This window comes from Anoplopoma fimbria, unplaced genomic scaffold (genome assembly GCF_027596085.1).
Source record: "Anoplopoma fimbria isolate UVic2021 breed Golden Eagle Sablefish unplaced genomic scaffold, Afim_UVic_2022 Un_contig_12243_pilon_pilon, whole genome shotgun sequence".
Classification (NCBI taxonomy): domain Eukaryota; kingdom Metazoa; phylum Chordata; class Actinopteri; order Perciformes; family Anoplopomatidae; genus Anoplopoma; species Anoplopoma fimbria.
This window is the reverse complement of record NW_026551714.1, coordinates 28,810-41,960: the sequence shown is the minus strand read 5'-3', so window position 1 is coordinate 41,960 and position 13,151 is coordinate 28,810. Positions and strand designations below refer to the sequence as shown.

General features: G+C 40.4%; 1 protein-coding gene and 1 pseudogene across 1 annotated transcript; both read right to left on the bottom strand.

The window, feature by feature from the left end:
- Positions 1 to 4,038: 4,038 nt before the first annotated feature.
- LOC129115723 (high affinity immunoglobulin gamma Fc receptor I-like) lies at positions 4,039 to 6,590 on the bottom strand (annotated as a pseudogene).
- Positions 6,591 to 8,307: 1,717 nt separating this feature from the next.
- On the bottom strand, positions 8,308 to 9,438 carry LOC129115722 (butyrophilin subfamily 1 member A1-like). Its single transcript, XM_054627015.1, has 3 exons — positions 9,009 to 9,438; positions 8,518 to 8,805; positions 8,308 to 8,426 (listed from the first exon to the last, which is right to left on the bottom strand). The coding sequence occupies exons 1-3, from the start codon at positions 9,436 to 9,438 to the stop codon at positions 8,308 to 8,310; spliced, it is 837 nt and encodes a 278-aa protein (XP_054482990.1).
- Positions 9,439 to 13,151: the final 3,713 nt, after the last annotated feature.

Sequence of the window (13,151 nt, the reverse complement as noted above, 5' to 3'; positions counted from 1 at the left end):
GGCCTAGACGTTGGAAACAGATTTATTTGGGATGAAGGATGTCCTGCTATGACCTCACACAGAACATCAGGCTCAGAGACCTGTTACATTAGAAGTTACACTCACAGCTCAACGTATATTTCCTGTGAATCTGTGTCTGATTCTGATTTAAATGGAAATGGTTGAAATCATCATCCATCTGTCTGTCTGTCAGCTGGAGGACAAACGAGTTGCTGACGCAGAGTGGAAGAAGAGCAACGATGAACTGAAGGAGGCAAAGAGTCAACTGAAGAGAAAGGAGGAAGAGATCAGCATGCTGAAGAGAGAAGTACACACACACACACACACACACACACACACACACACACACACACACACACACATACACACACACACACAATTAACTTGTATTAGGGCTCATAGTAAATTTAGGGTGTGGTCATTTTGAGTGACAGGTGGGACAAGTGATATACATTTGCATAACATTCTTCCAGGAGGTAGAACCTGCATTGATAGCTACATACTAATAGAAAAATATCTGACATAGTATGACATTTTGAAAACATAATGAAGCATCACTGTGTTGTTGGTGTAACAGATGAAAAAAACAGTTTCCTCATGTTTGAATGTTAAAGTGTTGACAGACTGATCTGATATGTAATCTGACATGTCATTATTTTAATGATGAGCACTCTGGTGGTGCAGAGGAGACCTGAGCTGCTGTTTGTCTTCATCTCTCTCTCAGTTGGACGAGAAGATCTGGAATGAGAACCAGAAGGCAGATGAAGACATGAAGCTGCTGCTGAACAGAAACAAAGAGGTTCATCTCTTCACACAAATCATCTTTTTAATTTATCTATATGACATTGATTTGAACAGTACATCTATTAATTGACCTTTAAGAGTCAATAGAGTTTTGCTGATTTTCTTGACAACATTTACTTTGAGACATTCAGTTTGTTCAGTTTATGGACTTATTTTATAATAACATGCTGATTGTTATATTTACATTATTTGTGCTTAAGTAAACTGGGTTAAACCTGAGCCAGCCTATATGCACATAATCACAACCTCCAGCCAATCAGAAACTAGCTTTCATCCAGATGAGAATATTATGTTTATTAAATAAAGATTGGATCAACTAAATCTCTTTCCTCACAGTGGCAGAAAACTCCATGAAGAGAAGACCAGGAGGGAGGAAGTTGAGAGAGAAGTGGAGACCTTAAAGGGTGAATACAAAGGTTCATTTCCAACAAAAGCAGTTTTTGTTCATTTATCAGTTTTTCTATGTCACTTTCTTTGTATCTTCTTCACAAATTATTGTTTTTTGTCCGAAACCAAACAACGATCCTCATAAAACGGTTTGTAGGGAATCTAACAAAAAGTCACTCCCTATTTTTCATTTGTTTTCCTACAAAAGCCAGCAACTTGTCAAATTACACTCGTTACTTGCCTCCAGTCTTTTACTGAATTAACTTTCGTCCTCACAGGAAACAATTTAGGCAACAAAACTACTTCTAAAGGTTTCAGAAAAAGATGATATTTGGAGTTAAAATAACTCGGCAGTGCTACTGATACTGGAGTACACAAGTTATGCCACATGATCTTTGCAGAGGTCTCCTGGGTGAGATATCCACCCTTTGTTGGCTTTTAAGGTTTTTAAACTTCCTCGTTCATGATTACGTGGAGAACATACACAATCATTTTGTGGGATATCTACGAAATAAGGTAGTTAAAATAATAAAATGAATATATTATCATATAATATATAATAAAATGAACACTTGAGATGATGAAGGCACTGACAAAGTAGTACAAAATGTAACCTATACGATGAGAACATCCTGAACCAAGACAACTCAAACTAGACCTGAGAGCAAATCTGAGACTCTAAATCTAAAAGTTCTGAAACTGAACAGATCACAAAGTGTTAAAGATCCCCATAGAACATCAGGTCCGTATGAACACTGTCCTGTTTAAGTCTAAAGGTGTTGACTTTGTATGTAATCGGGCCACGTCTAAAATTTCTGTCTCTCTTAACATAACCTTATGGAGGAGGAAGATTTATAAACATTCAATATGGTTACTGAACATTTATCAAAACATACCTGAAAAGATTACAATTTGCAGTTAATTACATGTATTCCCATTTCTTGTAAAATGGCAAAAAAGATCTCACTCATAAGGAAAACTGAAAATATTAAACTCAATCTATCACAGTCAGTTCAACAGTTCACCGTCACTTCCTGCATGAATCTACTGCTGAACGCTCAACATCCATCTGTCTGTCTGCTGGCTGTTGATTACTGTTGATCACTGATCTGTATTGTTGTCTCTCTCTCAGGTACAACACAGCAGATGTCCTCTCACTGTAGCATTAATCTGTTAGTCTCTCTCTGTCTCACCCTCCCTCTCACACCTGGTTTCCTACAGGACCGACCACTGGGAGGCTGGAGGTTAGAAATGGAGGTCAACAGAAGAAACATCTCGTTCACATTTGATAAATCTTACAAGCTCAAGTCTGGAGAAACTGTCTCTGTGAGTCTTTCTTCATTTCTCTATTTATCTTGTTACATTTTGTCTTTTTTCTCATCCATGTCATCCCTGTTGTTGAGTTCCATTTGCAATAAAATAAATAACTAAATAATATGAATACCTTATTGCTTTAATTAGTTAATGATTTAATGATTCTGCTCTTAAGTCAGTGACCTTTGTATTTTACAGATGTCAGGTCCAGGTTGTGATACTCTTCCCTCTTCCTCTGAGCTCTGGTGGAAGGACTTTAGGACGTTCAACTCTGCAGACAAACTGAAGTTCACCCTCATCGACAACACTGAGAGCCGACATGAACTCACTTATACTATTTTCTCAGCTTAGCTTACCTTATTGCTCCTTTTAACTGGAAAAAGGAGAAAAAGTTTCCATCTGTAACTCCAAATTAATTCTGAAGGGTGGATATATATATTTATATACGTATAAATATATACTGAAATGTACTCTTCATTGTTGAGGAAAATAGCATTCTAAAATCTATAAATAAAATAATGAACTGTTATAAAGACAGTGTAAAATAAGTTAAACTCACGATTAAAGTGTGAGCTATTGTAACTCAGGAACTTTTATTTTATTATCTTTGCTGGATTGAACATATTAGATCTTCACAAATGTTTGTTTCTATGTTTTCTATTTGTTATTCAATTTAAATTGTCAATATATAACCCCTTCTCCATTTCATGTGATGAAGGAATAAAAAGATAAATACATTTTTGATATCTTATTTTATTTCCTAAATTCGAGATAATATTTATATATGAGAAATATCAACTTCCAAATGTGTTTTATTTCCAAATATGTTTCCTGTTAGATAGAACTCTACTGTATAATAAACAGATATAATTGAGTATTAATTGACAGATTTTTGTACATTCTTTGATGTTTTTTCAAAATCAGTTGTGCTGACAATCTTTTCTTGGCTGAAATCCCTCAGTATTTTATATTTACATGTTTTCTGTTCAAATAAACCTTCAGAATAATATTCTTAACATATTGTTGTCAGTTTTGTTTTTATTTTGTTCTGTTGTGACAAACAGAACAAAATAAAAAGGTGATGCAGCAACACAGCAGCTGGTCTAACCGACTAGATGTTATATTAATATGTTTCCTTATATACATTACTGAATGTGACGCTTTGAACTAACCATCAAACCATGAACGTCTGGCTGTTTCACAGAGGCTCCTGAACGCCTCGTCTATACAGACAAACTCTCGTGTGGTTTGTGTGTCAGAAGCTGAAATTATCACCAGAACGTGTAGAGTCTAAAAAACCAACCAGCACACGCCAAAAATAGTCATGTATCAGTCAGTAACCTTTTCTGTGAGAAAGTCTAACAGCTGCTGCAGGTTTGAACATGTAACACAGAGACGTCTGACAGCTCACAGTTCAACACAACTCAACACAAAGTTCAGTTTTATCTCTTCTGACCCAAAGCATGATGGGATGTTCTCTGCTTCGTTATCTAGAGGACCAAACTACCTTCAACCTGTAGACGTGAGTCTCAGTTATTTCTGTGTGACTCTGAGTTTCCCACAGTGAAGGAGTCCCAGCAGCAGCAGCAGCAGAGCCACCATCACTATGGTGAACACAGTCCTTAAGACGAGGACAGCGTGGAGGAAGTGGTCTGAGGAGGGACAAGTCTCTCTGTGAAGATCTGCAAAGACAACAGAACATCTGCTGTGACATCATCTCAGCCTTACAGCATGCTAACATAACATCTGGCTATCTTCATTTGAGTCATTGCTGTGTTTTACCTCTGACAGTCAGCCAGCTCTCTGCTGACTCTCCTCCATCAGACACTCTGCACTTGTAGAGTCCTTCATCAGACTTGGAAACATGGAGGATGGTGATGTTTCCCGTAGAGCTGCTCCTGATGAGGAGGCCGTCTTTATAGAAATCAGCTGTGATGGTAGAGGAGGTCGTCATGTTTCTGCACCTCAGAGTCACATCGTGTCCTTCTCTCACAGGGAGGACAGGACTCTCCAGGATCACTGAACCGTCTGAAAAACAAAGATTTGATGGCGTTTCTTACTGAAGATCGATGAAATGCACTCGTGGGCATGAGTTAGATTGAACATTGACATCAGTTTAATGTCCTATTTAGGCTTTTCTCTCAAGATAGTCTCATTCATTTCATGCAATAAGTCATGGAAACTGAAACTTACTAGTGACAGAGATGACGACACTGTTGCTTCTCTCTCCTCCTTCAGTCTCACACCAGTATTCTCCTCCGTCTCCTCCATAGGCTCTTTGAATAGAACATGACAGTACCAGCGTCTCCTTATAACATGAAGAAATAAAGTCCACAGCGGTCCTGATCCTCTCAACTGAGTGGATCCATCAGAACCCACACAGTGAAAAGAGACCGACTCGTACTCAAAGAACTGCAGTCTGTTTGGAACGATACGAAGAGCTGCATCTGAATCAAATGAAACGGACGTTACTGCAAACATCCATGTTTTAAAGACATTATTTAAATGAAAACATGGCTGAGATCAATGATGGATGTGGATATGAAGAGTTGACTGAGTCCTACTTACCGATATTCTGAACATGTGCTCCGAGCAGAATGAATACAAGCATCACTGGACAGACAAAGGAAAGATACTCTATGTCACCTATGGACGTATGTACTGTCTTTACATACAGAGGGAAATGTAAACCTTATAGAATATATATAACATAGACTCCCTCAGTATTCACTCAGTCTGAAGCAGAGAGTTGTAACCTCCATGTGGTGTTGCTGCTGACTGACATCAGAGTGAAACAGAGCTGAAGTTAATTCTAGATGAGAACTTCCTCTTCCTGTTCACTGTATTTCTGATGTTGATGCAAAAGCTGGGGCTGAACTCACTGTGGCTTCAACATTCAGCAGTGAGCAGTGTGCTTCACCCTGACACTTAGGGCTGAAGGCCGACCAGGAACTGCAAACGTCCTCTTGACTTGGACTGGGTTTACTATGACCACGATGACTGAGAGTGTTTACAGACATGAACACCACGCCGCCCTACACCTCCACTACTCACTGATGCAACATAGCTAGTAGCATGACCATGCTTACTGACCAGACGCAGTACACGGGTAGGTGACCACTGTGGTCGTCCAAATGAAGTTATGACAGCTAAGGTTCAGGAGAATGACCGTTCTTATTCCACCCACCAACTCATAACCTGTGACTTTTTAATCCCACCATCTGTGGCTCATCAACTCAGTCACCCGTGCAGACCTATAAACTCTCTCTGACGCCTCTCTCTCCCACTCATATCAGTTCTCATGCCCCCCCATCCCCCCTAAACCCTGTTCTTCTCCTCCTTCCCCTCATAGCAGGATGGCATGGCAGATCAGCTGCCAGCGCTGTTGCCTTACAACAAGGATGTCTTGAATTTCATAAGAATGCATACGGAGATGGTGAAGCTCAAAGCTCATGAGGACAAGCCCCCAAGTCTGAGTCTGGACCCCCCAGGGATACCTGATGCTCCGTCAACAACTCAAAGGCCTCGGTCATCCCCATGAAAACTACCCCCTTCACCCCCCCCTTGACCCCCTGCTCACAAAGTGTCACCATCTTGTTTTTACTTTAGTATGTTTCCTGTTTTATTTTGAAGTTCCCTGCCTCTTGTGTCTTGTGTTTATTTCACTTCCTGCCTTTGTAATTGTCTGCCCCTCCCTGATTGTATCACCTGTGATGTATTAGTCTTGTCAGCCTTGTTCTGTTCTCTTGTGTTTCTCCACCAATCAGCTCTCAGCCCTCATGTCTGCCCAGCTGTGTCTTGTTGTCTGATTAGTTTCTTGTGTATTTATAGTCTGCAAAAGTCCTCTTGACTTGGACTGGGTTTACTATGACCACGATGACTGAGAGTCTTTACAGACATGAACACCCTCCCCTCAACCCTTTACATCCCTCCCCTCAACCCTTTACATCCCTCCTCTGGACCCCTTTACATCCCTCGTCCCTTTTCTTCCCTCCTCCTCGACCGTGTTGCCAGAGTGCATCCGTCAGCCTGCTGGTCTCCTTGCCCGACCTCCTGAGCAGCTCCGTCAGCCTGGTTGTCCTCATGGCCGCCCTCCAGAAGGGTTCCGCCTTTCCCAAACCCCCCTATTCCTCGTGTGAGTCGTACTGCTTTTGGGTTCTGAATACACCCGTTACAGAACCTTTTTCATCCCTCCCTCAACCCCTTTATATCTCTCGTCCACTTTTTAATCCTCCTTTGGAACCCTTTCCATCCCTTGACCCCTTTTCTTTGTTTCATGGAGGACGTTGCACATGGTTAATAAGGGAAGCTGCTTGAGTCAGGAACGATGAAGACGAGCTGTTTGAGGGTTTTATAATTTCATTTCCACACACCCCTAATTAGTTAGTCGTGTATCTGTCTGCGTTTGAGCCCCCCTTTCTTGTCAGTAGATGATGGTGGACGTAGTTGTCTTCACCCTGACCAACAGCTGAAAGAAATCATTTTACTGCTTCAGTCAGCATTAATATTACAGAGTGTAAACTCAGGTAAATAGATGCCGTTTGGCTTAAATACTAAATAGACAAGAGCCTCTTTAGCCTCTCAGGAATGGTTGAGTCACTTGTATTAATAACCATTTAAAAGCATGTGTTTATTGACTGTATCACTGGTTCACTTTCAGAGCAGCAGGATGCTTCACCAGACAGACGGACTGTCCCTTCAGTCTCCGTTCAGACCTCTCACTGTTTTGCTTTTCCATCTCGTCCTAACTCACTCTTGTAGAGGTAACTCACACACAAATGCAGTCACATTTCACAATTAGGTTTTTGACAGTGTAGTGAGTTAAATATTGCGGGTGTGGTCAGACATGTTGGTTCCTGTAAGATATCTAGCAGCTGCATTTTGAATAAGCTGTCCCTGGGGGCCACAGGTCACAGAGGTCTGGTCTGGTATTTGACGAGTTTCATTTAAATAAATTGTTAATCATATGACATGTCCACAGAAGAAGAAATTCATTTTGGTTTGTTATTACATCATTCATTTATTATTACATTTTCATTAAGGAATGCAACATTTTGTGATCACTTCTGCAATATGTAAAAGTGTATTACATGATGCATGGAAATGTATAACAAAGTGCGTTCAAGCTGTTTATTCCTAAATGTGGCAGATTATTACAAAACATGGGTGTTATTACATCATCAAAAGGAACATTTATTATATTTTGTAAAGTTATAACATGATGTGTTGGAGCAACCGTGTCTTCTTTAAATGACATGAACATACTGTAAGTGACTAGGTTAAGTGAAAGATTGTAAACACAAACACACCTAAAGTCTGAATTTTGCCGGATTCACATTGAAATGCAGTTGAATAATATTATTATGTTACATTGCTAACAGGAATAATCTGAGGGCGATGTTGATTTTCAGTTTCATAAATATTAGGGTCTCACTAAATCAAACTTCCCACAGTTTTGTTTTCTCCTGCAATACCAAGACCTTTTGACACAACATGTTTTTCTTCCCAGATCCAGTATTCTTCTGATCAGATTGAACTGTGTTGTTCCACCACTTGCTATGTTTTACTACTGAAGACTTTACTTACATCTCTGGTATTCTGCTCGTTATTCTTCAAGGCGTGCATTTCCTCTTCAGTCACAAACATTGGACTAACTGTAAAATAAAAGCAGAACAACCCTCACATAATTTATCAACACCAGAACCTGTAAATTACAGACAATTGCATTTTCAATTAAAATCTAATATTCATAATTTATTTAAGATTATTCCATAAAGCTTTTATTAATGAATGTTTGACTTACTATTTGGATCTTCTCCATTTACACACAACAATGAGAAGTAACAGAATGCAAACAGCCAAACTAACAGCCAGACCAGTAATGGTGGGAGATGAACAGGACTGGAGTTTAAAGAAATCATCTGGAATGATAAAACACAGAATAACATTTGAGACATTTATAGGAAACTGACCGTCATTTGAACACATTATACATGTATGAATAGTTTCTACCTGGAACAGTGATGTGTGTCTCTCTGGTCTGGTTGGTGTTCTTCTGTTGGACTCTACAGGTGAAGCTGTTGCTGTGTCTCTTCTCCACAGTCACTCTGCTGCTGACAGTATAGAGGTCATCAGGACCTCTGACTGTCTCTGTAGGTCCAGCAGAGAGGAGGTTTCCCTCAGCGTCCAGCCACAACACCTCCGGCTCTGGATACCAGCCTCTGGACTCACAGTCTAACACCACTCCACTGCTGGCCTTATCGATCCCTGCTAAACTGATGGTGGGCGAGGAGACAGCACCTGGTGCAGAGAAAGTGATAAAATGACCAGATGAATATTTTCTTGCTGCATCTTTCTAAATGGTGTTGCAGACAGTCAGAAACGCATGATGTTTTCTTTTCAAAATAACTTAAAAATGTAACTGTTCAAAGGCGGGTCGATGCATTTTGATAGTGACAATATTGCTCATCAACAAATCTTCCCAAACACACTGTCTGACCTACCAATGTTGAGTTGGATGAAAGCTTCATTCCATAACGAGGGAAGGAAGCATTTGTATTTCCCTGCATCGGAGGCTTTGACCCTGAAGAGCTTGAGGGAGACGTTTCCGTTGATCAGCTGATCCACAAACAGAGCTGTGCGGTAGTTATACAGAGGATTCTGACTGTGATGCACCAGGCGTCCCTCTTGGTGGACGTGGATGTACTCGGGGTCTGAGCCGGGTCTGGTCCACTCCACTGTCCTGGAACTGGCACTGATGGGAGGATCGAGGCGACACGGTAGAACGACATCATCACCAGCGACGGCTACGATTGGTTGAGGTGAACAGATCAGGTTTGACTGGCCTGTAAGGAGAGGAAACAGAGTGGATGTAGCTGCAGTCTGCACTCCCAGTTTCACTGTGTTGGTCACAGACATGCACATGACCTTCATGAAGGTTTCAGGGAGGCTTTCAGCAGTTCAGCCCACAGGTGCATTTCATAGGAAGTGGAACTTCTGGGGCTTTGCTGGGTTTTAAAGGCCTGCTGCTGCTCTACCTCACTGCCTGTGAGCCCATTATTATAAACCTGCAGGTGTTCTGTTTGGAAGCCAGATCCATGCTGGAAAACACAGTTTCACACATACTGTACCTGCTTTGAGGACCTCTAGCTAAATATCAAACCTGCTCTGAATGTATATTTCTGGTGCGTTTTTCTTTTTGTAGTGTTTTATTAAAACATGGGGTAAGGCAGAGATATTTTAAGACTTTAAAGATCAGCTTAATGATTGACAACATGAATTCACATTCACTAGTCTGTGTGACAAAAACACCAGAAATGATGAATGGGAAACACCTGAGAGTCAGAGGGGGGAGAAAGGAGTCAACAGAGGACAGCAGTGATGTTCATGAAAGTAAACAGAGTGGACAACAACGTGATGACGGACGAGTTGACGAGTCCTAATGTCTCTTTGAGCTGCTGACGGAGATCTGGACTTCCTGGTCTTTGTTGGACCCACAACAAGCTTAGTCTCCTGCTACTGTCCTCATGTCCTCCTGCTACTGTCCTCATGTCCTCCTGCTACTGTCCTCATGTCCTCCTGCTACTGTCCTCATGTCCTCCTGCTACTGTCCTCATGTCCTCCTGCTACTGTCCTCATGTCCTCCTGTTACTGTCCTCATGTCCTCCTGTTACTGTCCTCATGTCCTCCTGCTACTTCCTGTCCTCATGTCCTCCTGCTACTGTCCTCCTGCTACTGTCCTCATGTCCTCCTGCTACTGTCCTCATGTCCTCCTGCTACTGTCCTCATGTCCTCCTGTTACTGTCCTCATGTCCTCCTGTTACTGTCCTCATGTCCTCCTGTTACTGTCCTCATGTCCTCCTGCTACTGTCCTCATGTCCTCCTGCTACTGTCCTCATGTCCTCCTGCTACTGTCCTCATGTCCTCCTGCTACTGTCCTCATGTCCTCCTGTTACTGTCCTCCTGTTACTGTCCTCATGTCCTCCTCCTGTCCTACTGTCCTCCTGTTACTGTCCTCATGTCCTCCTGCTACTGTCCTCATGTCCTCCTGTTACTGTCCTCCTGTTACTGTCCTCATGTCCTCCTGCTACTGTCCTCATGTCCTCCTGCTACTGTCCTCATGTCCTCCTGTTACTGTCCTCATGTCCTCCTGCTACTGTCCTCATGTCCTCCTGTTACTGTCCTCATGTCCTCCTGTTACTGTCCTCATGTCCTCCTGTTACTGTCCTCATGTCCTCCTGTTACTGTCCTCATGTCCTCCTGCTACTGTCCTCATGTCCTCCTGTTACTGTCCTCATGTCCTCCTGCTACTGTCCTCATGTCCTCCTGCTACTGTCCTCATGTCCTCCTGTCCTCATGTCCTCCTGCTACTGTCCTCATGTCCTCCTGTTACTGTCCTCATGTCCTCCTGTTACTGTCCTCATGTCCCTGCTACTGTCCTCATGTCCTCCTGTTACTGTCCTCATGTCCTCCTGTTACTGTCCTCATGTCCTCCTGTTACTGTCCTCATGTCCTCCTGCTACTGTCCTCATGTCCTCCTGTTACTGTCCTCATGTCCTTTTTTGCTGCTTTTTTGAAGCCTTTTCTACTTAAATTACAAAACATTTAGCAAATATGTTTAAAAAGGTAAAGTTAAAATATGAATCTTTGTTTTTCACTAAAGAGAGCTGGTAGAAGCAGGTTGGATGCAGATCAACCAGACCTACTATCACACGACTGACTGCAGAATATCAGCAGTTACCTCTAATCAAATAAATATGCCAGGACTGTTATTCATTATTTTATTTTCATTAAGGCTAAAGCAGACCAGTTTTATCAGACTTAACGATACACAATGACCATCAATATAAATGTATTACCTTTCCTGAGTTTAGACAGTTATTGTTTAGATTATTATACATTTAGTTTGTTGGTACTTTGGGCAGTTCTATGAAACCCCACCTGTCTCCAGAAACCCTGTCAGCTGTGGATTACTGGATGTAAAATATTCTCATGGTGAACTTCCTTTCCTAAGTCAATCTGTTCCAGCGTGAGGAGTAAAGACTCAGGTTACCTGTTGTTTCTGCGAGGCTGCAGAGGACAAACAGCAAGAATCCAAACCAGCTGAACAGACACATTTTATTCTGTCAACAGAAGTGAAAAAAAGAGGAGTTCAGCGTGTTACAGTCTATAAAGGAGTCTGAACACCAATAAGTCAGGTGACGTTAAAGGAAGAGTTCAGTCACGATCTTTAGATACTGAAATTGGTTATTTTTCTATATCCTTATTGTTTACATATTAATACAGTTATACATTCCTTAAGTCTGGTTGCTAGATTCAAACATTGTAGAAGACACAGCAGCCTCAGCGACTGAAGCTTTGTTGGCTTCCCCTTCGTCAGATAATCACTGTTACAAAGCTACACTTTGATTTTTAGGGCAAAAGCAGTAAAAGCACACGGTAATATAACAAATCCTTCAATCAGCGAGAAGTATTATTATTTTATTTGTCTTAAAAAAGTGTACAACATTCATTCAAAGTAATATTAAGTCCCCTTACCTTTAAATAAAGTTGCATATAGATGTTCAGATGAGACTTTGGTCTATTTTTTATTGTTTTATAACCAGATCGACCATAAACTGTGACATCAGCTGGTTACTGGTTAACTATTATTAACAGAAACATTTCATATGCAGACGGATCAACCAACTGTTACAATGAGGAGTTTCTAATTCTGCTCAAACAGGACCATGTTTGTGTTTAAGACGTTTTAATACAATAACCGACACATATTGTAAACTAAATACACAAAGGTGTAACAATAAGTATTTTTTAAACTTCACACTCAGTCACATAAAAGAAGCAGAATTCACACTAGTCTCATTTGAATGTGCTCATCTCTTTTAATGTAAACCTGCTAACACAGGATATTTCTGCATATAATGGAGATAAATATACTTTAAATATTAAAACATTCTTGTGTTTACCTACTTTTGTCTTTACTAAATAACTTCAATGTTTCACTTTCTATCTAATATTCTGAAGTTTGGTTATTTGTCAACATAAAAGAATAATGCATTTGAGTAAACTTGAAAAAGTGCTGTGGTTCCGTTTCCCAAAATATTTCGGATTATTTATTATTTGATTCTATATTATTCATGATGGAACTGATAGATGAATTTGACCAGACATATTGAATCAACAAACTTTATTAACACATTACATCTTATCACACTACAGCAGAATATTGGCTTTACCTCGTGAGTCATTTAACAGATAAAATGTGAGTTAAAAGAAGACGAGGATGTCTCGTAAATGAATTTAAAATACAGCTTTCAACCAACAGCAGCACTCAAGAACTGTTGTGTTTTCATCAGAGACCTCGACTGTCATAGTAGTTATCCTGGTAACTTGAGTTCATTTAATAACTATCACAAGTGTTACTTTAAAACTGTTTTAATTAGCTAAATTAAAAACACATTGCAGTACATTTAATTAGCAAATAATGTGAAACTGAATACAAAATATGCAAAAAACGTAAATAACACAATTAATCAGTACAACCCTGAATTCCATCCAATCATTTTGTTGAAATGAAATGGACATAAAGACTGTAATTCCAATATTTCACATTGTTGTTTGGTATGATTGACGTACGGAAAAAAAAT